The sequence below is a fragment of the Lytechinus variegatus genome, chromosome 1 (assembly GCF_018143015.1).
Source record: "Lytechinus variegatus isolate NC3 chromosome 1, Lvar_3.0, whole genome shotgun sequence".
Lineage (NCBI taxonomy): Eukaryota > Metazoa > Echinodermata > Echinoidea > Temnopleuroida > Toxopneustidae > Lytechinus > Lytechinus variegatus.
The window spans coordinates 91,540,897-91,566,917 of record NC_054740.1 but is presented as its reverse complement, the minus strand read 5'-3'; the positions used below and the strand labels follow the sequence as shown (position 1 = coordinate 91,566,917).

The window sequence follows — 26,021 nt, the reverse complement described above, 5'->3', positions numbered from 1 at the left end:
GATAACGCCATCTTCGGCGGCATGGTAGATAGACGATTTGATTTGCAAAATTAATACCAGATTGCACGTTCTTTTTTACGTTCTGGTGATTGATTGCTGGATCGTTTTATACACGATAAGGACTAAAATCTGGACTGTAGCTGAGTCAGTAGCAAATAATTTTTAGTGAGTATCAAGAGTCAGATATGTAATTTCTGTAGCCATATTGACAACGGTCACTAGCTAGTCAGTCTAGTAATACTAGTGGGCGTTCATGTAGCTCCCGTGTTATTCGAACGTGTATATCACAAAATTGTGATAACTGCCAATTAGGCATGTTTGGACAAGAATTGCATGCGTAAGTAAACGTAATAGCCCTCTGTGTTGCCCCGCTACCCGAAAAAGTCCTAGAAAACCTTTTTTGTATCTATCTGTCCGTTGACATACAATCACCACCAGCATCTGGTTGTAACATATGCACGTTTGGTTGTTATTTTGAAAAGGCAACTAACATGACTAACTCGGTCTCGGTGTGGCCAATGAGTAAACCAGTGGCGTAGGCCGTAGCCCGGGGGGGGGGGGGGGGGGGGGGCATTTGACAAAAAAGTGGTGGGGGTGTGCCGCAGGCGAGACAAAAAAAATGGGGGCCTTGGCCTTGGAGCGGGCTTATTGCAAAAAGGAGGGTCCTCGGAACGGGCTTCGGAACTACAAATGTTTGTGAAAACGGGGGTCCTTGGGCTTGGAACGGATCGCCAGCATGTGAGTGCGTATGCATCCCTATGGAACGGTCATGTGTGCATGATGCAGCTCGCGCGGCCTCCGCCGGGATTGCTCGTGGAAAGCTGAGGCGATGGTAGGACAGCACTCTGCGGCCGCTTTTCAACAAAATATGCAGCTCATAGCAGATCAATGTGATCGGAACGGCGTAACGAAAAATGTGCGAAGCTTTGGAGGGGATTTCTTCTTTTTTTCTCGATAGGAATAGTATGCTATGCCTTGGAGCGGCTTTCTTTGTTCCTCTTCTCCATAAGACAAAATGCTATGCCTTGCCCTTGGAACAGAAATTTGACTGTAAAAATGGGGGTCCCCTCTGCGGCACATACCCACTATGCATTTATAAAGAGTGCACCCCCTCCCCCCTTGGGCGTAGCCGTAGCTCATGATTTATATCATAACCTTGTTCATAGAATGAGTGGGCGTAGCTAGGATTTTTTTCAGGTGGGGGGGGGAGTCCCCGCTTTTTCAAGGGGGCACCATTTTTTTCTGCGTATGTGTGTGTGTATGTGTCACAAGAGTGGATCCACTTATTCTATGAGTATGAACAAGGTTGTTCTCTGTTACTCCCTGTGTGGTGAAATAAGGTTGGCAGTGTTTGGCTTAATTCTTTTTTTCTTCGGGACAAATGCCTGATTTTTTTACACTGTCATGTTCCATTACAGCTACATACTGTATTCAGGGCTCCACACTAACCTATTTTTTCTACTGGTCCAACCTATTCATGTCGGACCAGTAGCTGGCCAGTTTTTCAAATTTTTACTGGTCCGAACGTAAAATCTACTGGTCCCCAAAAATAAAGAAAACATTTAAAAAAGGCGCAAGTTTATTTTTCTAGCCTTTTGTTACCCCCCCCCCCAAATAAAAAGAAGGAATGAAGGACAAAAAGAAAGAAAGAAAGGAAGGAAAAAAAAAATAAAAGGAAGGAAGGAAGGAAAGGAAGGAAGGAAAAGAAATAAAAGGAAAGAAATAAATGAAGAAAGGGAAGGAAAGAAGCAAGCAATACAAAAAGAAAAAAGTAAAAGAATAGATGAAAGGAAGAAAAAAGACTGAGAGACAAAGAAAGGAAGGAATGAAAGAATAAAGGAGAGAAAGGAAGCAAGCAGTAAAAAAAAGAAAGGAAAGGTAAAAGAATAGATTTAACAACTTTAAGGGGAAAGGACAGAAAAAGACATTTAGAAGAAAGGAAGGAATGAATGAAAGAAGGATGAAATGAAAAAAAGAAAGGGTATGATGGATGGAAGAAACAAAGAAAGTAACGAAGAATGAAGGAAAGAAAAGGGTAAAAAGAAGGAATGATAGAAAGGATGAAGAGAAGGGATGAATATAGGATGGATGGACTCAAGAATGAGAGAAAGGAAGGAAGGAAGGAAGAAAGAAAGAGAGAGAGAAAGAAAGGAAGGAAAGGAAGGAAGGAAGGAAGGAAGGGAAAGAAAGAAAGAAGGAAAGAAGGAAAGAAAGGAAAGAAAGGAAAGAAAGAAAGAAAGGAAAGAAAGAAAGAAAGAAAAAGAAAAGAAAGGAAGGAAGGAAGAAGGAAGGAAGGAAGAAGGAAGGAAGGAAGAAAGGAAGAAAGAAAGAAAGAAAGAAAGAAAGAAGGAAGGGAAAGAAAGAAAGAAAGAAAGAAAGAAGGAAAGAAAGGAAAGAAAGAAAGAAAAGAAAGAAAGAAAGAAAGAAAGAAAGAAAGGAAGAAAGAAAGAAAGGAAGAAAGAAAAGAAAGAAAGAAAAGAAAGAAAGAAAGAAAGGAAGGAAGGAAGGAAGGAAGGAAGGAAAAGGAAGGGAGGGAGGAAGGAAGGAAGGAAGGAAGGAAGAGAAAGAAAGAAAGGAAAGAAAGAAAGAAAGGAAGAAAGAAAAGAAAGAAAAGAAAAGAAAGAAAGAAAGAAAGAAAGAAAGAAAGGAAGGAAGGAAGGAAGGAATGAAAGGAAAAGGAAGGGAGGAAGGAAGGAAGATAAAAAAGAAATAGAGAAAAATATTTTCTATAAGGATAGAAAGAATGAAAGGAAGGAAGGGAGAAAGAAAGAAAGAAAGAAAGAAAGAAAGAAAGAAAAAAAAAGATAAAAAAAGAAATAGAGAAAAATATTTTCTATAAGGATAGAAAGAATGAAAGAACGAATTAAAGAAAAAAAGGAAAATAAAAAAGAAAAACTTTAACAAAAAATGAAAGAAGAGAGGGAAGAAACAAAGAAAGATTGAAAAGAAAGAAGGAAAGAAAGATAGGAAGAAAACAGAGGAAGAAAGCTCCATGTAAAACCATCATCATAAATATTTTTATCAGTACATGTATCTTTTTGGCTCAATTAAAGTAGCTACGAAAGAAAGTCAGAAACCAAGTGTATCAACACACACATAAATGCATATGTGGGGCTCATATGTATTCAGACGATGCCACCCGAAACCCGATCTGTTTGAACCAAACAGAAGTGAAAATTTTTCCTTTTACTGCTTACAAATGACAGAGTTACTCCAATTTTTAGGAAATATGGACATTATAAGAGCCTTTCATGAGTATGAACCGTGAATTTTGACAGTTATGTGAGAGATTTCTGCCAGAGTTTAGCCAAGTTTCGTTCGCGCAGCCAGTAGAGAATTTACCATGTGGATCGTGTGGCTGGCTAGCTACATGTACACTGTATCTACTGTAGTAATACTTGCGTGTGATTAATTCTGTGTGTATTCTGTGTGTGAATGACAGAATTTGTCGGGGGGAAATGGTTTGCAGTGAATTTGACCATTTCTGGAAAAGTTATTGGCCCAACAATGGTTTTTATTACTTTTTATGTCGGACCCTTAAAATTGTGCTATTTTCGGAAAAATTACTGGCCCGACAAGGATATTTTTTACTGGTCATGTCGGACCAGTAAATCTTCCTATTTCTGAAAATCTACCGGCCCGACAGCGATTTTTACCGGTCTGGGACTGTCGGACCGCCGCTAGTGTCGAGCCCTGCTGTATTCATCATATAATTTGGCTCCTAAGTAAATTTGATTCTTCAAGTTATTTTTTCTTAATTCAAAAATAGAGATCGAAAAACTACAATTGTTATGCCATATTTACTTCCCACCAATAGAGGGCGTACACAAAAATATGCCAAAAATTCAAGTTTTCGAGTGCACTGGTGAATACAAAAATGACCACCAAGTCACTAATGAAAAATAAATTGAAACCGTATAGAAATTAATATTTTTGGTCACAATAGAGATATTTAATGATTTTTTAATAGTGTGCTGTGTACAGCATTGGCATACCATAGTCATACCTGTAGATTCCCCACAGGCAGGATGGTAATGAACCCTTGGGTGGGGTGGATCCGACTTTCGCCAATAGGGGATGAGGCCCGAAATTATCTTTACAAATTTTATTTTTCTGATCAGCTCAGTCACTTCTTACCTTTATTCTATTGCTAACATAAATGTGAAATAATCTTGTTCTTAATAGGCCCTATACAAAAAGTGGGAGGGCGAAGCGTGAGCGAGCAATTTTTTTTTTTTTCCGCCTTTCGTTTTTGTCTCACCTGCGAAGCAAAGTGAGACTATAGGCGCCGCTTTTCCGACGGCGGCGGCGGCGTCAACATCAAATCTTAACCTGAGGTTAAGTTTTTGAAATGACATCATAACTTAGAAAGTATATGGACCTAGTTAATAAAACTTGGCCATAAGGTTAATCAAGTATTACTGAACATCCTATTAGAGTTTCATGTCACATGACCAAGGTCAAAGGTCATTTAGGGTAATGCTGTAACCGATTTTTATTCCAATTCCCGATCCGATCCGATTTCCCCCTTTTTTCTACATTTTTCCGAACTCCGATTTTTGACCAGTGGGGAAAAAATCGGATCGGAAAAACCAAAACATAACAACAAAAAAAAAACACGTGGCGACATGTTTGCCGTCGAAATGCGCTGGTGATTTGTTTTGATCTCAGACAAAAGCGGTGGAAGGAAAAGAAGATAAAGGGGAAGAAAATAATGATTTGTTTTTATCTCCGATATTAGCGGAAAGGCAGGTGGAGAAGAAGATTATGATTTGTTTTGATCTCCGACATAATCGGGGAAGAACAAAACGATGATGATGATGATAATTTGTTTTGATCTCCGACAAAAATGGAGGAAGAAAAACAACGAAAAGACGATATGTTTTGATCTTAAGCGGAGGCAAATAAGATTTAGTTGAACACGCTGACATGCGCGGTAATATTTACGACTATCTGACTATACGTCCTCTAAGAGTTTACGATTACCTCCGCTATCACTACGATGTTGTAGAGAAGGTGAAAATCATCTCTAACAACTTTGGATAATAGTGCGTCTTTTTCGGGAGGTCATGCGACCTTTATGAGTTTACGATTACCTCCGCCATCACTACGATGTTGTAGAGAAGGTGAATATCATGGTAAACAACGCTTGATAATAATGCGTCTTTTTCGGGAGGTCATGCGACCTTTAAGAGTTTACCTCCGCCATCACTACGTTGTTGTAGAGAAGGTGAATATCACGGTAAACAACTCTTGATAATAATGCGTCTTTTTCGGGAGGTCATGCGACCTTTAAGAGTTTACCTCCGCCATCACTACGATGTTGTAGAGAAGGTGAATATCACGGTAAACAACTCTTGATAATAATGCGTCTTTTTCGGGAGGTCATGCGACCTTTATGAGATTATGATTACCTCCGCCATCACTAAGATGTTGTAGAGAAGGTGAATGTCATGGTAAACAACTCTGGATAATAATGCGTCTTTTTCGGGAGGTCATGCAACCTTTAAGAGTTTACGATTACCTCCGCCATCACTACGATGTTGTAGAGAAGGTGAATATCATGGTAAACAATTCTGGACAATAATGCGTCTTTTTCGGGAGGTCATGCGACCTTTATGAGATTACGATTACCTCCCCTATCACTACGATGTTGTAGAGAAGGTGAATATCACGGTAAACAACTCCGGATAATAATGCGTCCTTTTTGGGAGGTCATGCGACCTTTAAGAGTTTACGATTACCTCCGCCATCACTACGATGTTGTAGAGAAGGTGAATATCACGGTAAACAACTCTTAATAATAATGCGTCTTTTTCGGGAGGTCATGCGACCTTTATGAGATTACGATTACCTCCGCCATCACTACGATGTTGTAGAGAAGGTGAATATCATGGTAAACAACTTTGGATAATAATGCGTCTTTTTCGGGAAGTCATGCGACCTCTAAGAGTTTACGATTACCTCCGCCATCACCACGATATTGTAGAGAAGGTGAATATCATGGTAAACAACTTTGGATAATAGTGCGTCCTTTTCGGTAAGTAATGCGGCCTCTAAAAGTTCACGACAGACTCCGCCATCACCACGATGTTGTAGAGAAGAGGCCTATCGTTGATCGGCAGTAGTGTCGCGCGCTGGAACGTCATTATCTTATTTTCCTTCCTCCGATTATGTCGGAGATCAAAACAACTCATCTTCTTCCTCCGCTTTTGTCGGAGATCAAAACAAATACTGCCATCAGTGTAGCGTGCCGCATTCGTCCACGCGCCGGCCACATACAAATTTTAATGTATTTTTTTGTTTTTGAATATCTTCCGATCCGATATCCGAACCGATTCCGATTTTAGGAGCAAAACTTCCGAACCGAACTCCGATCCCGTAATGGCTCTAACTTACAACATTAATTTAGGGTCAATGAACTTAGACCATGTTGGAGGAATCAACATCGAAATCTTAACCTGAGGTTAAGTTTTTGAAATGTCATCATAACTTAGAAAATATATGGACCTAGTTCATGAAACTTGGACATAAGGTTAATCAAGTATCAATGAACATCCTTCATGAGTTTCACGTCACATGACCAAGGTCAAAGGTCATTTAGGGTCAATGAACTTTGGACGAATTGGGGATATCTGTTGAATTCCCATCATAACTTTGAAAGTTTATGGATCTGATTCATGAAACTCGGACATAATAGTAATCAAGCATCACTGAACATTTTGTGCAAGTTTCAGGTCACATGATCAAGGTCAAAGGTCATCTAGGGTCAATGAACTTTGGCCGAATTGGGGATATCTGTTGAATTCCCATCATAACTTTGAAAGTTTATGGATCTGATTCATGAAACTTGGACATAATAGTAATCAAGCATCACTGAACATTTTGTGCAAGTTTCAGGTCTCATGATTAAGGTCAAAGGTCATTTAGGGTCAATGAACTTTGGCCGAATCGAGGGTATCTGTTGAATTACCATCATAACTTTGAAAGTTTATTGGTCTAGTTCGTTAAACTTGGACATTAGAGTAACCAAGTATCACTGAACATCCTGTGCGTGTTTCAGGTCACATGTCCAAGGTCAAAGGTCAATGAACTTTAGCCGAATTGGGTGTATCTGTTGAATTACCATCATAACTTTGAAAGTTTATGGATCTGATTCATGAAACTTGTACATAAGAGTAATCAAGTATCACTGAACATCCTGTTCCAGTTTCAGGTCACATGATCAAGTTCAAAGGTCATGTAAGGTCAATGAACTTTGGCCATGTTGGGTTTTTTTGTTGAATAACCATCATATCTCTGTAAGTTTATTGGTCTAGTTCATAAAAAGAGGACATAAGAGTAACCATGTATCACTGAACATCTTGTGCGAGTTAGAGTAGTATGCAAAGTCAGCACTGCTGCTATATTGAACCGCGTGATGCAGGTGAGACGGCCAGAGGCATTCCACTTGTTTATTTTTCATATCTTTTGTCCTGAAAATTTAACATTCTGGGCAGTGTTTGTGATCCTGAACCAGATGCGTATGTCACTAGATAATTACTGAGAATGCAACGCACAAGCTAGATAGGAATAACCGTCGTTTCTGGGGATTTATTAAATAATTTCTGACATTTTATTATCGTACCCATTTGCCGACGGTAATGTGTAAGTGCGAGCCTGCATGTGTAATCATTTCTTCCAATTCGGGCGACAGGGTTTAGAGATTTTTATTCTTTTTAAAATTCTAAATGACATATCATCTTGAACGATTTCCCACTATTTTTGTTAATCTCTAATCTTTCTTTTGATACTACATGTGTACAAATGCAATAAATTATTGAAAATATACATTATTGATGATTTACTCCTTATTTTTTAATTCTTCTGCCGGAGATGAAAAAATGGCAGCCTTGTGTTGCTGCCCTCCACGTTCAATGAGTTGTGCTTTTATCAAGGCTTTCCGATTTCGTTATATCCTGGCGAATAAATGTGAGCGACAAGTTCTGAACGCATGCACATAGATTACAAGCGTAAAGCAGCAGCACAAATCGTAATATAAAGCGACTGGTAAATACGTCTGTAAGAATGATGACGTCATCCAAGATGGCAACGTACTTACATATTAGCTAAGCTAAAAATGATTAATTTTGTAGCCATTTTGGCCGTAATCATTTCATGAAATGTGGATTCATTGCTTCCATTCCCATGTTTTTAATTTAAGAGAGCTACATGTTTGCCTATGCCCTGATCTTATCCTCATATGATTTTTACTCTGATTTCCCAGTCAACCATCATGATGACATCGATGGCCACAAAATGGCGATGTCTGCTTTCCATGCAACAGAAATCCATGACACAGATGAAGAAATGTTTATCTACATGTACAGCTGTCAAGAGTCACAATATGCAACTGACTGCACCGCATCACCCATCTAAACATAGGCTGTTTTTTGCAAGAGGCTTCCAAACCACAAGTTTCTGTCTTAATGAAGAGACCAACACCGGGTAAGTTATTTTGAAGAATGAGGATTTCTTCGCCATGTTAAACAAATATTTATCTTAAAAAATGGTATTCTAATAAAATCAAACTTGCAGCTAAAGAATGAATCAATTACATAGATTTGTTCAGAGTAAAATTCCAATCAATACATGTGCAAACAGATAACAAATTATACAGTCCATCCATATATTAAAGGTTTACATGTACATTTTATTCAGAAAGAATAGGTGATGAGAAGGATACTACTTTTAACAAACATTTCTTTAAAAATATGAACATGTAGTTGAGTAATATTGAACGAATAATAATGATATCTGACAAGATACATATACATGTATATATTTGACAAGAGTCATAATAATTAACTTGTCAATAATGTTAACACTTAACAGTAATTTTTGTCTCACCTGCACAGCAGAGTGAGACTATAGGCACCGCTTTTCAGACGGCGGCGGGGACGTCAACACCAAATCTTAACCTAAGTTTAAGTTTTTGAAATGACAGCATAACTAAGAAAATATATGGACCAAGTTCATGAAACTTGGACATGAGATTAATCAAATGGTACTGAACATCCTTCTTGAGTTTCATGTCATATGACCAAGGTCAAAGGTCACTTAGGGTCAATGAACTTTGGCCAAATTGGGGGTATTTATTGAATTACCATCATAACTTTTAAGTTGTTGTTGTTATTTGTTGTGGGTCGTTTCCACACCCAAATGATCTACTCAGTATTCTCTCAGTGTGTTTGTCACAAGGTCAATATAGGGGTAATCAAGTATCACTGACAAGTTTTAGGTCACATGATCAAGGTCAAATGTCAATGCACGTAGTATTCCATCATTACATGAATGGTGTTTTTTGTGAATAATTATTTCATAGTAGTTTTCAAAGTCAGTACTGCTGCTATATTGAATCGCGACCAAAAAACTTTTGAGTTTATTGGTCTAGTTCATGAAACTTGGACATAAAAGTAATCAAGTATCTTTCAACATTCCGTCCGAGTTTCAGGACACATGACCAAGGTCAAATGTCATTTAAGGTCAATGACCTTTGGCCATATTGGAGGTATTTGTTGAATTACACATGACCAAGGTCAAATGTCATTTAAGGTCAATGAACTTTGGCCATATTGGAGGTATTTCTTGAATTACCATCATATCTCTGTAAGTGTATTGGTCTAGTTCATAAGACATGGACATAAGAGTAACCAAGTACATGTATCTCTGAACATCATGTGCGAGTTTCAGGTCACATGACCGAAGTCAAAGGTCATTTAAGGTCATTGAACTTTGGCCATTTTAGAAGTTAGTATTGGATTGCTGTCATAACTTTCAAAGTTTAATGTGGATATAGGGGTAATCAAGTATCACTGACAAGTTTATGGTCACATGATCAAGGTCAAATGTCAATGCACGTAGTATATCATCATTACATGAATGGTGTTTTTTGTGAATAATTATTTTATAGTAGTTTTCAAAGTCAGCACTGCTGCTATATTGAATCGCGTGATGCAGGTGAGACAGCCAGAGGTATTCCACTTGTTATTTTTTAATTTTTTTTTTTGGGGGGGGATGTTGTTTTAGGCCCTACATGTACATGTACATAGGAATTTCAAATGTTTTTAGGTCACACTGGATTTTTCCTTTTTGCAAGATTTTAATTTGTGGGTTTGATAGGATGTTCTTTTGTACCCAGGCTTGGCTTGCTTACTAAAAATTATGGGCCTGTTGCTTCAAGGTTAATAGCCATATACATGTATGTAATTTTGATATTTCATTTGGAAAATTGCATGAAATTGACATGTGATTTCCTAGATTTTATGCCAATTCTGAAATGCACGATTTATGATCACATGAAGCTCTTTTTGATAATCAATAACCATTTAGTATTCGAAGGTGTACTTTTACAGTATGTTTTAACCTTTCTTTGTCAGGGTGCTGGATAAAATTAAAAATAGTTTTCTGCTTTCTTGACCATTCTTACTAGTGCGTAATGATTCTGATGTAAACATGAACAGAAATATGAGAAATTAGTGAAGTGCATGTATCTCTAATGAAATCTAAGTCAAATATGACAAATGCAAAGAGTACTTTCTTTCAAACTAATATTTCATTTTCTTTATTTGAATATGATTTGATCATTAGCAGGGTGAGTAATGCTTCAATAATTGAATGAAAGCTTAACACCTGCTCCCTTCAACACATTGCAATCAATTGAGGGTACTATTTTAGGAAACTTGTCAGCACTGACCAAATGAGTGCATTTGACATTCGAAGGCCTGTGTTCAATCAATAAAAAAGAATTTCAATAACACCAGTCATTGCTGAGTGCTGACAATTTTCATGAAGTGGTTTACATAATTATTGATCAACATGTAGATTACTCACCCAGGGGTATTTTAGAATATGAGGGATGGATATGATAAACAGTTGTATAATGCCATGTTGCAGGGAGCTACATGTACATAACTTTTGAGAAGCACTTGCCCGATTAGCAGCCCGAATAAAGTAAAGTTTTAAATAGTTGGAATATAATTGCCCCAAAATCTTTTTCACTTGCCTGTAAAATTCCTTGAATAAACAATAAAGTTTTACCTCTTCAAGGAAAGTTTTGCGGTTATTTAAACCATTGACCTCTTTCTCTCTTTTGATATGAACTGATCTACCAATACTGCATTTCTTTTTCCAAAGTGATTTTATCTTGCCTGCCATGATCAAAATTAGGGTCAGTTTATCATATCAGCCCTAATTTTGGTCATTCTACTGTGAGAATTTTGCTTGCTTCGGGCAAGTAGTTTTGGTCTTTATTTCAAAACACTTGCCCGACTCTAACTTTTGCTTGCCCCAGACAATCAGGCAGGTGCTATGTAGCACCCTGCATGTTGGCATATCTGAAGAGCTTTCAAGAAATTCAGGTTGCTAGGGAGTCACACTAATTACAAATTTGAAAACTTTTTTCAAGAGTCTCATTTATTTTGTTTACTTGGTAATATTCTTTTTTTTTATTTGTGATAATATTCTCTGAATTGTTTTCAATACTTGTGTGCTTTTAATATGTGTTTTGTTGTTCCTGTGAACACAGGTCATCACATACTCGTGCCAGGTACGTCTTTACTGTTCATGAAGTTGAGCTTTGAAATTATGTTGAGTTGTTGTTCATTCCCTATTGACAATTTTCGTTGAAGTGTACATTAGGGAAGATATTTGAAGATACATGTAGTTCTATGACCTCTATCTGAATTTTATATGAAAAAAAATATTCAGCTGAAATAACAAAGACTTCTTTACATTTTTTATTTGTCTTTGTTTTATTAAGATAATGCATGGCAATAAATCTTTCGTATTGCAGACATTGATCTAACAAAAATTAATTTTCTCAGATTGTTTTGTCTGAATTTAATCTTGTTTATTAATTTGAATGTAGAAATCACCTTCTTAAACCTTGAAATCTACATTAATTTCTCATTTTTAGACTGTTGTTACAATACATGTACTTTCAGCTACATGTAGAATCAATTTGTTTTTTAAAGTTCACTGTTTTGCTAGATAATGAATGAATTGAACTGAAAACCATAGAAAAAACAAAATGCAAATTACACATACCCTTTAAAAGTGGCATCAATAGTGAATTTACATTTTTATATTCAGAAGCAGTTCATTTTTTTTACATGTTTATCTGGAAGAAGGTTACTATCATACCATGTTTAAATACTACTTTCAAATCTCTGGCAATCCTTCCATTTTAAAGGGTCAGTCATAAGTCCTAGTGACCCAGGTCTAATTCCTAAAGTATGCTACAGTATATTGTGATTCATTAAAGGTTTTCACATTTTATTTGTGAGTGAAATGTACAACGTTCAAGGCCTGCATTGCATTGATTTCTCATGAACTTCATTTGCTGCTTTATATTGTGGAAGCTGAGTGGGTTTTCTTTTCCATCTCACCATATCTGTACATCATAAGTAGTCTGTAGTTGATGATTAAATGCAGGAAAGGTATCTTACATTGTAGCTTTAATGCATTGGTTGTTTTAAAAAGATATAAATCAAATTCATGCTGCTTAAATCAAAATCCATTTTTGTTTATCCAGCATCATTGGCGTGCACTATAAATAGTACACTGTAGTTTTAGTGATGACTTGTTTCATTCAACCTTAGTACATGATGCAGGGTGCTACATAACTTTTAAGAAGCACTTGTCCAGTCGGGCAAGTAATTTTTTAAATAGTGGGAATATACTTGCCCATAAATCTATATCACTGCCCCGAAAAAAATCCTTGAAAAAAAAGTTTTAACTCATTAAAGGAAAGTTTTGCAGTTATTTAAACCATTGACATTTTTCTCTCTTTAGACATGAACTAATCTACCTTGTTATTGCATTTATTTTGCTAAAGTCATTTTATCTTGCCTGCCATGACCAAAATTAGGGTCAATATCATTATATTGACCCTAATTTCAGTCATTCTTTTGTGAGAATTTTGCTTGCCCAATTCGGCAAGTCGTTTTGGTCTTTACTTCAAAACACTTGCCTGACTCTAACTTTTATTTGCCCCGGGCAATTGGGCAAGTACTTACATGTATGTAGCACCCTGCATGATGTAATACATATGCATGGCATTTTTTACAGTACTGTACAGTATAAAAACAGAGAATATGATAAAATCACTTCACTACGAATAGCTGCAAAAGTGCATTCATTATACTGGAATACCGGTATACATTCAGTTAATTGTTCACTTCTCATGATCTTGGAAAAGTGCATTTGGTATTGCTTCCAACCTACATGTAAACCTTGCTTTACACTGAACAAAGTATCACTGACTCTACAAGGAATCAACTTTCCCTTTTCATCAAAGTGACTATGAATGTACCAAACTTATCACAAGCTTATAGTTGTTTCGATTTCAAAATGAGATGAAATATTAGCTAATACAGTTAAAAGTTGTTGCGTTTGGTACCAATATCAGATTTATTTTGTGGCAGATAGCTTCCATTCCATTCACAGTATTTAAAATTTCAGAGCTTGTATTACATTGTAAGTGACAGACTCTCATTTGCCATGATATACATGTACACCCACAAAGGTATAGTCCTCTGTACATGCAGTGAGAGAGTTTTTATAAAGTAGCCAGTCTCATATATTTTCATTCTTCATTCATGAATTGCCTCAATGTACAAATAGAGTAGGGGAAGGTTGGGTTAGTTGAGCATAGGGGCAAGTTGAGCCACCACCCCAGGCCAATAATGAGTCAGACATTATGGTGGTGTCATGTATTAATGACCTATTAACCCTTAAAGGACAAGTCCACCCCAACAAAAACTTGATTTGAATAAAAAGAGAAAAATTCAACAAACATTAAACTGAAAATTTTATCAAAATGGGATGTAAAATAAGAAAGTTATGACATTTTAAAGTTTCACTTCATTTCACAAAACAGTTATATGCACATCTCGATCGGTATGCAAATGAGAGAACTGATGACATCACTCACTCACTATTTCTTTTGTATTTTATTATATGAAATATGAAATATTTTGATTTTCTCGTCATTGTCATGTGAAATGAAGTTTTATTCCTCCCTGAACACGTGTAATTCCATTATTTTAACATTTTGTGCTTCAGGCAATGAGGTCCTAATCATCAAATTCGTAAAAATTGAAATGTTGGCCACCCCAGGCCAATAATGAGTCAGACATTATGGTGGTGTCATGTATTAATGACCTATTACATGTACATAACCCTTAAAGGACAAGTCCACCCCAACAAAAACTTGATTTGAATAAAAAGAGAAAAATTCAACAAACATTAAACTGAAAATTTTATCAAAATTGGATGTAAAATAAGAAAGTTATGACATTTTAAAGTTTCGCTTATTTTCAACAAAATAGTTATGTGAACGAGCCAGTTACATCCAAATGAGAGAGCTGATGACATCACTCACTCACTATTTCTTTTGTATTTTATTATATGAAATATGAAATATTTTGATTTTCTCGTCATTGTCATGTGAAATGAAGTTTCATTCCTCCCTGAACACGTGTAATTCCATTATTTTAACATTTTGTGCTTCAGGCAAGGAGGTCCTAATCATCAAATTCGTAAAAATTGAAATATTGTATAATTCAAACAATAAAAAACAAAAGAAATAGTGAGTGAGTGACATCATCGACTCTCTCATTTGGATGTAACTGGCTCGTTCATATACCTATTTTGTTAAAAATAAGCGAAACTTTGAAATGTCATAACTTTCTTATTTTACATCCGATTTTGATGAAATTTTCAGCATTGTGCTTGTCTGATTTTTCTCTATTGATTCAAATCAACATTTTTCTGATGTGGACTTGGCCTTTAACCCCACCACATTGTTTTCAACTTTAAAACAAAAAGTACTTTTTTCAGATGGAAAAATACAAATTTCACCACAAAGTATTAAAAAAAGGTGTGAAATAGATCAGTGCTTTTTACCTACTCACTTCTTAAAATATAATAAAGAAATAAGAGCAATAATTTATTGTTAGTCCAGGTATGGATTTTCATTCTCGTCTTGGTCTTATACTTAATGGATGCATAAGAAATGTGTGGCATGAAGTTCGGAATGGGGTCATTTTAGCCAGCCAACATAGGGCAAGTTGGTAATTCTTTATGGTAATGTATAATAAAAAAAGACCTTGAATTAAAGCCACTGATGTGCAAATTCATGTGGCAGTTCTTTTACTTTTAAAGAATGTTAGTATCTATAGCAAATTAGCAAGTGAAAGGACTTTGAATAAAAAAATGACATGCTGGTTCTTCCCACATACATTTTGTATAGGCCCCTATATAGTTTTTGTGGCTCAATTTAAACCAGAAGGTGGCACAGCTTACCACACAAATGGGGCAAGTTGAGCCATTTGACATCATTTTTTTTTAAAAGGTCACATTGACTTTCAGTGTGGGGGTAGAAAGATATATAGGTGAAAAATATCCCAAGAATCAAATTTAAAGGCAAGGTACATATTTCTACAATATTATTAGTCATATAAATTCTAACATGCAAAAAGTGTCACAACTCAATAGCCCTCCTTCCCCTACAGTGTACTGTAACATCACCCTTCCCTATTTTCCCCATTACTGGTTTAAAGAGAAATTCCAGTAGTTGCAGTAAACGCTGATTTCATGAGAAAGTCTGTAAAACCAGGCTTAATTGTCAGAATATCATCGAAGATCTAGATCTGGTACATTTACATAAAATGAACTTTGTGAAATCTTGAAATCTACGCTGAAAAACGTTCACACTGAAGATCACCAACACAGATAGGCACACGTGGGACGACGGAAGTGACCGAATCCGCGCTTATTTCTCAGCAATTACACAATTTCTCCCAGAATCCTTTGGCACATATTTTTAATTCATACAAACAGACACTTGGGTGGTCATTAAAGTCATTTTGAGATCGTTACCAAAACTGGAATTTATCTTTAATCTCTTGCATGAGGTTTCTAGCAGCAGAACCACTCACATGTTAAATCATTTGAAACAAGTCATCTTTATGACATGAAATAGATGATTTTAATTTGCATGACCTCTATTTTGCTTTACAGAAAGTAATGTGGATGATATTGTACCATTCTCAGTACTACACACCCCTCTTAGGCAAATAATGTATCGTTTATGGAGAGAGTGAACTATCTATCACCAAGTATGAGGTTGATTCCCACTTATATTATTATTTTAGGCTAGAAATATTTTAGTATCACATTCCCCAGGCAGTGCTCATCAGCATTTTTGTTCTGTAGCATCTACATAGTATGTCTTTCTGTGCTGTGGATGCCCACGATCAAAGTGTTGTTTATTTGAATGTTATGTGGATATTCAATTAGAACTCCAATTCAATGTGGCTTTCTAGATTTATTTTGCCTTTCCATCATGTCTTTCTAGATCAATCAAATTGGACGATTATGGGAATGGTCCCCCCCGTAATACAGGAATACATGTACCTGATGGTTTTCAGTATGTATTGTATGTGTTTCATGTAATGAGAAAATCGTGTTGGGGGGGGGGGGGAGTGTGCTGTTTGTTTTACAGTTGTTAAGGTCAGATCGTCATTGCAGTATGTTTTGTTTATAGTGATATTCAAATAGGGCCTATATACGTGAAAAAATTAGGCTTAGGGGAGACCGGGGTTAGTTGGAACATGGGGTAAGTTGAAACATTGTAATTTTCTTTGATGCCTGTAAAGTATATTTTTGCAATATTTACTGCCCTCAAGTTATTTTTATTAATAATACAACGGTTGTATTATCAATAACAATAACTTGAGGGCAGTATTGCATAAATTTACTTTACAGGCGTTAAAGAAAATTACAGTGTTTCAACTTACCCCATTTTCCAACTAACCCCGGTCTCCCCTACATTGCGAGAGATGTGCACGCTTTGAAAAAGATGTATTACATCACATATTTGCTAGTAAAAACCATATTGCATCATAAATTTTGATTGTTAAGTAAAATTGATTGTTGCTATTAAAAAGTTTGACTGCAATATTCATGACTCAATTTAATGTACATTGTAGATACCTCCATGTTTGCAGTGCCTATCATGTGTAATCACAGCTGATTCCGTCTTTATTTTTCATTCATTTCAAAGCTTTTTTCATGTATAAAAAATAGATTAGAATGAATTGAAATGGCTCAATAGTCCAGATATCAGTTTTAGCTCAAATTAAAGCCCAACAGATACCCATCATATCAGTGATGGCACTATTGACAGAGGGCTGCAGTTCGCTCACCACTCTGACACCGACAGTCAATTATTTTCAAAGTTGAGTTTGAATAAAAAGAAAAAAGTAAAATGGCATTACACTGAAAACTGCCTAAGAAACAGTTCACAACACAGTGATTTATTGGAGAGTCAATGATATGACTACGGTAACTCATTATAGGGTGTATGTCTGAGAAGTATTTCAATTTGCGCGGATTTGCCAAAGGAGACTGTCAAATCGCAATACTTCATGGCATTTCCACATATATTATGATTCAAACCTTTTTGTGCCTTACATGTACAATGAGGAGAATATAATGTTAAAATACATGTACATAAGAGTGCAAAGTTGGCTCAATCGGTAAAGCATCTGCCTGTCGAACTGAAGGTCAGTGGTTCGAGTCCACCCCTGGTGGATGACTGATGCCTGTGTTGGGTGTAAACGTCTCCCCTATAGATGCAGGCTATGTTACAATGAAATGGTCCACCTTCATCCCCCCAATCAGTGATATCAGGGCCCTGTTGTACAAAGAGTTACAAATGATCCAATCAATCGCAACTATGGACGACCAGCAATGTCAACATCTATTATGCATGTTTGTTCAAATTATTTTCTAGCCGTGATGTATTCATGCATTCATTGTTTTCTTGAAAATTCACTGCGCTTCTCTTTGCATAAAAAGGACATTGTGCAAATTTTCGTAGAAAAAATTATGACACTGATGGATTTCCATAGAGTTACGATTGATCTAATCAATTGTAACTCTTTGTACAACAGGGCCCAGGAGGAGAGACCTGCAGGTCATAGCGATTCAGTTCCCTTTTCACTTCCCAAACAAATAATGATAAAGAAGAAAAAATAGAGGATTTAATCAGTCCCCTTCTTTGCATATGTCTAGGGGCCTTTTGCAAAAAGAGTTGCAATCAAACGCATAGTTTCTCAAAAAATCTTACGCAACATGATTTTCAGCCAATGAAGCACCCATATACAGGATTTGCTCTTGATATTTTCACTTGCATTTAAACGAAACTCTTTCTGCCACAGGCAGGCACCTAGCATATACATTGTGAAATTGAGCAAATTTTATGTTTATAAATAGTACGAGATAGCATGGACATATAAATGTAATGTGGATCATATTCGGTAATCCATCCTCATCGAAAAACCATGGTCAGTCAGAACTTGTCATTAGTATCAGTTGTTAGTGAATTTGCCTGTGGGTTGTTATTCATTAGACTGGTCACTGATGTGATATATTTCAGCCTATCATTTGATTATGATCTATATGTACCTACACATATCACTATTTAATAAAATCCTTGTATTTCTAATGAGCACCTGAAATGGCAGTACTGAGTAGAAATAAATAGAAAACTAGACTATGTAATATTTAGTCTTGTTTTTGTAGTGTTGTTTATATGTATGTAAGTAGGACCAGCAAAGTATGCTTTATGACGTAATAGTTCTGGGTTCTACTGCTTGTTAAATTTTTACATGTAAATTTATCTTGATTACGGGTCAGTGCTGACCCTTTGAGAAAGGAGCATTTGAACGATTATCAAAACGTTTGCCATGGCAAGTTTTATAATTAGAAATTTCTTTCTATATTTTTCAACACAAGAATGGAGTGTCTCATTATATACAAATTACAATCCCTGTGATAGACTGTCCATTCCGTCCTACCTGTATGACATTGATAATGATTTTTTCACTTTGATCCCAATTTTAAACTCTACATTTTGCTGACTTGTTTTTGTCTTTCATCTTCTACATGTATTCCATCAAATTTCTATTCATGTTCATTCATAATCACATTTGCCCTTCCCCTATCTGTAGTTTCTGCAAGTAGTCATCCTTTTTGAAAATGTAGAAATAAATGGTAGTATATTTTGATTTGTCTCTATTCTGTAGTGGATATGTGTCTACAGTAAGGAAAAGGTGAGAGATTTAAAATTTGAAACAGTTTTGTTCATTTTCATTTACACTGTTATTCCGATCAAATCATCAAAATTGGCAACCATTTATTTTTGTGCTGTTGATTCTCAAGATCATTCTCTGATTATGGAAAAAACACTAAATTTTTGGCACCATAGTACTGTACACTGTTTATTTCATGTACCATTAAAAAACAATTTTATGTATTTAAAAAATAAATACTCTTAACTTTAGTAATAATGCAAATTTATTTGAGTATATTTTCCAATTATTTCGTTCACCTCTCAAAATAATATCCTGTCTCAATGAAATTCATTTCAGTTTTTTCTCCACTTTTACCTTTAATTCTGTAGAATGTGTTCTATTCACATATCATATGAGTATGGGATTTTCTTAGTTCTGATAAAATTAACCCAGCGTTTTGGTACATGTAGATTTAGACCACATTTTTATGAAGTGACTTTTGTCAACTAATTCACCAATTAAATCCTGTAGTGAATATCAATCCCCAAAATAATTCTGTTAAATTTAGAAGAAAGTGGTGATATGAGTACTTGTATGTCAAAGGCCAAGCATACATTGTACATGTTAAGTCTGGATTAATGTACTTTAGTCTGAAATTAAACTTACAATGTACAAGTAGGTTTAATTTGAGAATACAACCATCTATTCTGTATGATGTCAGTCTGTACATTAAAAACTGGATGCAAGTCCTTCTGGATACTGAAAGCAGAATCATATCAATTGATTTCATCCCCAAATTTAAACTTCCTGATTCATTTTTTATGCAATTTCAATCCTGCATGTATGATATTATCAATGATACGTCTTTTTTGCAATTCTCATGCTTGTTTCCATGGTAAGATCATTGCAAAAAAAGTGGAGCTGTATGCATGAAATCCATCAAGCTTTTCACAATATCCTGTAAGGACTTAGGTATACGTCATCAATATAAAAGCAAGATAATACTACTTTTGACAGAATAGGCTTTTGGAAACTAAATTGCTGTTATTTTTCCTCTTTTTTAGATTTTATCAGTTTGAAATTCAGAGTTGCAAATTGAATTGCAAAGTTGAAAATTTTCTTTTGTTTTTTACTTTTTTCCCCTGTATTAGGGGAAATGACTCCCTTGCAACAATTTCGAAAGAAAATTCATTTTCATCAAATAAATTGCATCCATGATGCTTTTTCTTTGAAGGTGACATCGCTTTCTGCAGACTCAAACTGGTTTCATATTACTGTCTTGAACAATTGGCTGCAGTTATTTCATGCTGTAGTTTCAAGCAACTTTGCTATGATAATGATACATGTAGTTAGCCCTATTATAGATTTACAGTCACATTTATATATATTCCAGTATTACCTTGTGAGTTGTATGAGTGCATAAACTCCTGCATATATTTTATATAATAACTTCGATTTTGCATGAAAAAGCTGGGACGGTATTATGGAATAATGAACTTTATCACTGCATAGACATGTAGTCCTAATTCATTTTCAAGAAGTTCACATATATTCAGAGCTGTCAGTATTGTAGAAGAGTTGAGAGTGAGGTAAAAGGAGGAGCAAAGTGCAAGAGAGCAAATCAAGGGAGAGGAAAAAAGGTTTGAGGGGGTGTGAAGCTTTATCTTCAAGGTAAAATTGGAAGAAATCTCTCAGGTGGCTTTTTCCAAAAAGTGAAAATCTAGACTCCATTTTTATGTATTTTTCAAATTATCACATCACCAATTGGACAGTTTGTAACTTTGGATAATTGTCAACAAAATGAAAACTACAGTATGTATACCAATTAATTGTTTATGAGCACTCACATTTTTCTGCATTGAATGAAATGGTTTCCTGATAGCATGTTACAGTTTTTAATTATCCTGTTCTGTAATTTTTCAAATGCATTTTTTAAAACATTTGCTCTTTTTTTTTTGCTTTTGCTACTGCTTCAGTTGATTTTCATGAATTTTATCCCTTTTAGTGGAATATCATATACAGTATGCTTGAAATATTAAACATTTGCTTTTCATACCATTGGCATTTATTTTTAAAATATTCCTTTTATAGTAGTTTTATCCCGTTAAATATGTCAATATTTCTGTACTTTAAGTGGTAATCAGGGATGATATTGGGCGAGGAGGGAGGGGTTGGAAAAAGAAAGCAAGATGGGGGAGGGGGCAGAGATATTAATAGAGAGGTGATTTTTACCTGGTTACACCATATTCATTCCCCTGATATTGATATTCCTGTTGTGCTTTAAAACAGTTTTGATCTTTCAAACTTACGTATAATCTGCATAGATAAAAATTGAATTTAACAATTTCAAAGTGAAATTTGGAATGAATAGAATGAGAAAAACATCCCCTGTAAATTTACCCGCCCCTGCAGCTATTATCTTTTTACTCTCATTTCAGTAAGTTCCATCGCTGGATGTCACCCATGCAAATTTGTATACATCGATAAAATTTGTGTTTCATTGTGTTTTTTGCTGCTCCCCTTTAATACAGTTTTCCCAGTCTTGAAGAACTTGTGTTTCACATGTTAAGCCAAGGGGATGGAACCATCTCAGTCAGTACATTCTTCGATGTAAGTCAAAATTTTTGCTTTGGTTTCTTGAATAATTTTTCAATGTTGTAAAGCATATAAAACAGGTTTTTATTCCTTTAGTGGTGATTTGATTTTCTTACTACCGTGTTTAACTACTGTTATGATGTTGTTTTCTGTATTATAGAATGGATGAGAAAATCCCTGCAATCTGATTGGTTGAGAGCAATGCAAGAATTTTTACTGGGCTGCATGAACGATATCCCGATAATCAAAACGATATTCACTCTAAACAAGCTACATGTATCGTCCGAAAAGGTCATTGTGTTGTCATCGCGCATGTACTGTTACTCTTGTTTACGTCAAAATTTTGAATTTTCGATCAAGATTCAAGGCAGAATGAATCAAATAAAGGATGCAAAATGATCTGTAAGACAGTGTAAGTACAAATACGGTACTGTAATTGTCATAGGGTTTAAAACTGCCTGCATGCTCGTTAGTTGAGAAGTCCAGGGGCGGTATTCTGAAAACGTTCTTATCTTAATTTTGTTCTTATCTACGTCACTTTCTTAAATTGGTATTCTGAAAACGTTCTTATCTTTTTCTTATCTTTTGTTCTTATCTTTGTTCTTATCTTGCTCTCCACCCCCAATGCTGAGCGCGTAAATTTACAACTCGCGCATATAATACTAAAGCGCGCTAAAAGATAAGAACAGAATGTAGATAAGTGGTATTCTGAAAACGTTCTTATCTTTTTTCTTTCTTATCTTTCACGATATTTAAGATAATATTTAAGATAGCTAGAGGGTTATCACATCTCACGATGTCCGCGTTTTTTCTTGCTCAAAATCGATGGCCTCTAGTAGTAACAAGTACCCACAAGTATTCCTCCCACCATTTGTTTCATTCACCCTTTATTTTGCCCGTCTCTTTTTTCTATCCCTTCTTTCTTTTCCATTTTTTATTCCTTTCTATCTGTCTGTCTTTCTCCCTTTCTCTGCCTGCCTGTCTTTCTGTCTTTCTTCCTTTCTATCTGTTTGTCTTTCTTCCTTTCTATCTGTCTGTCTTTCTTCCTATCTGTTTCATTCTTCATTTATGTCTTTACTTTTGTTCTGTTTGAATCTTTTATTTTCTTTTGCTTTGTTTCATTTATACTTCATCTTTCTTCCTTTTTATTTTCCCTTTTCGTTTTATCCCTTTTTTTTCTTTACTGAGTCTTTTTTCTGCTTTCCCCCCGTTTCTCTTCCTTTTCTTTCTTTTTCTTTTTTCTTTCTTCCTTCACTTGTTTGTAATCTTTATTTTTCTTCCATTCTTTCGTTTTTATACATGCTTTTCCTTTTTTAATCATTCATTTCATTTTCCCCCTTTTTCTTCCTTCCCTTTAATAATTCTTAAATTTTCTTATTTTTTTATTTCTGCTTTCTGACACTTTTGTGTCTTTTTTTACTTTCTTTCTTTTTTTTCTTTATTTTGCTCATTCTTTTTTCGTTCTTTATTTACTCTTTTTCTTTACTTTCTTTCTTCTCTCTGTCTTCTATTAACTTTTTCTTTATTCTTTCCATTGATTTTTTTTTCGGGTTTTTTTTCCCAACTTTTTATTTTCCCTTTCGTTTTCTCTTTCTTTCTTTCTTTCTTTCTTTCTTTCCTTCTTTCTTTCTTTTTTTCTTTCTTTCTTTCCTTATTTCTTTTTTCTATGAATTTACCTTTCTTTCTTTATCTTTTTGTAGTCTTTATATTTGCGTCAAATTTCCTTTCATTTTTTTTTCTTTCATCCTTATTTCTTTGTTTAATTTTCTTTTTTTTTCTCTTCCTTCACTTTTTACATTTTTATTCCCTGTTTGTCTCACCTGCGAAGCAGAGTGAGACTATAGGCGCCGCTTTTCCGACGGCGGCGGCGACGGCGGCGGCGTCAACATTAAATCTTAACCTGAGGTTAAGTTTTTGAAATGACATCATAACTTAGAAAGTATATGGACCTAGTTCATGAAACTTGGCCATAAGGTTAATCAAGTATTACTGAACATCCTATTAAAGTTTCATGTCACATGACCAAGGTCAAAGGTCATTTAGGGTCAATGAACTTAGACCATGTTGGAGGAATCAACATTGAAATCTTAACCTGAGGTTAAGTTTTTGAAATGTCATCATAACTTAGAAAATATATGGACCTAGTTCATGAAACTTGGACATAAGGTCAATCAAGTATCACTGAACATCCTGCATGAGTTTCACGTCACATGACCAAGGTCAAAGGTCATTTAGGGTCAATGAACTTTGGCCGAATTGGGGATATCTGTTGAATTCCCATCATAACTTTGAAAGTTTATGGATCTGATTCATGAAACTTGGACATAATAGTAATCAAGCATCACTGAATATTTTGTGCAAGTTTCAGGCCTAATGATTAAGGTCAAAGGTCATTTAGGGTCAATGAACTTTGGCCGAATCGGGGGTATCTGTTGAATTACCATCATAACTTTGAAACTTTATTGGTCTAGTTCATTAAACTTGGACATATGAGTAATCAAATATCACTGAACATCCTGTGCGCATTTCAGGTCACATGACCAAGGTCAAAGGTCAATGAACTTTGGCCGAATTGGGTGTATCAGTTGAATTACCATCAAAACTTTGAAAGTTTATGGATCTGATTCATGAAACTTGTACATAAGAGTAATCAAGTATCACTGAACATCCTGTTCGAGTTTCAGGTCACATGATCAAGGTCAAAGGTCATGTAAGGTCAATGAACTTTGGCCATGTTGGGGTTTTTTGTTGAATAACCATCATATCTCTGTAAGTTTATTGGTCTAGTTCATAAAAAGTGGACATAAGAGTAACCATGTATCACTGAACATCTTGTGCGAGTTATAGTAGTATTCAAAGTCAGCACTGCTGCTATATTGAACCGCGTGATGCAGATGAGACGGCCAGAGGCATTCCACTTGTTTCTCTTTCTTTTTACTTCTTTCTAACTTTCTTTCATTCGTTTTTTTTTAGACTTTTTTTTCTTTTTCGGTTCCTTGTTAATTTATTTTATCTTATATTAGTTTGACCTTTTTCTATTTTTGTGTGTATTCCTTTTAGTTAATTTTTTTTTCTTCATTTTTGTTCCTTCACTTTATCATGGATAATTGTTCTATTTTCTTTCTTCCTTTTCCTTCTTTTATTCATTCTATTTTCTTTCTTTTTTATTTTTGAATTCTTTTTGCTTGCTTTCTTTCGTTTACTCCTTATTTTTTCATTTATTTTCTGCTTTGTCCCTTTCATCTTTTTTTTCTGCTTCATTCTGACTCTTTTCTGTCTTCTTTCTTTCATACCTACTTACTTTCTTTCTTCATATTTTGTTCTTTATTCGTACCTGCTTTATTTACTTTTCTTACTTTTTTTTGCACGTGGACGTCTCGAAATAATAAAATCAGTCAGTGCGTATAAAATGCCTATTTCGCGCAATGCGCCAGAAACAGTGAACGCGCAGCGCCCATGATATTCTCTTCACATAAGGAACGCTTCTATTGGTTAAACTGCCAATATAAAGCGCATTTTGATTGGTAAAATCTTAAAAAATGGGTGTGTTGGAGATAAGAAGGGGGCAGTCCTTACAAAGATAAGAACGCGTTAAGAAGATTTTCAGAATACCGATTTGCAATGATTTTAGCGTCTTCTTATCTCAGTGAGATAAGATAAAAGATAAGAACAAAGATAAGAACGTTTTCAGAATACCACCCCAGACATACGATCTAATGTTCGATCTACTGCCCTGGGCTGGCTGTGCACAGCCAAATCTCCGTTGCAGGCCAAGGCAGCCGCAGGCGCTGGCCCCCTGTGCGGCCCGGGCATACACACACAGCTATTGCAGGTCGGAGGCTACCTCAAGATCTTGTCAATGCAAAGCTGTATCTGGCATTTTGGGTATAATAATGCCTTTGTGCCAACATATTATCCAGTTAAGCCCATATTCATGTTGTCCAGGGTTATCAAAGTGTCTGCATTACATTTTGGAATTTTCATGCATGCGGTAAATAAATCATGCGTCCGGTAAAAAAAAATCATGCGTCCGGTAAATTCAATTTACCGGATGCATGAAATTATCATGCATCCCGTAAATCATTAATTTTTGTGGTTTATTCAATAAATTTTTTCCATTCTATAAAACGGATGATGCATGGGTTTCATTCGTGGGTCAGTGGAACTGTGTGCATGCGGTAACTTTGGCATTATGGTCTAAACCATGCCAAAGTTACCTTGTGCACACAGTTTCTACTGACCCACTCTAACGAATGCATCATTTGTATATTGGTCGAGAACCGGTATCATTAAAAAAGAATA

General features: G+C 35.5%; 1 protein-coding gene across 3 annotated transcripts in view; it reads left to right on the top strand.

The window, feature by feature from the left end:
* Nucleotides 1-26,021, top strand: part of LOC121428502 (glutaminase kidney isoform, mitochondrial-like) — a 50,342-nt gene continuing 24,321 nt past the window's right edge. The window contains exons 1-4 of one of the 3 annotated variants that reach the window (XM_041625158.1): nt 1-165; nt 8,267-8,487; nt 11,567-11,587; nt 21,656-21,734. In XM_041625158.1, coding sequence (XP_041481092.1) covers nt 8,276-8,487; nt 11,567-11,587; nt 21,656-21,734 — 312 coding nt within the window. In that variant the 5' untranslated portion in view covers nt 1-165; nt 8,267-8,275. Of the gene's footprint in view, nt 166-8,266; nt 8,488-11,566; nt 11,588-18,909; nt 19,164-21,655; nt 21,735-26,021 lie in introns of those variants that run through there. The other 2 variants (XM_041625165.1, XM_041625173.1) reach the window with 2 other exon arrangements.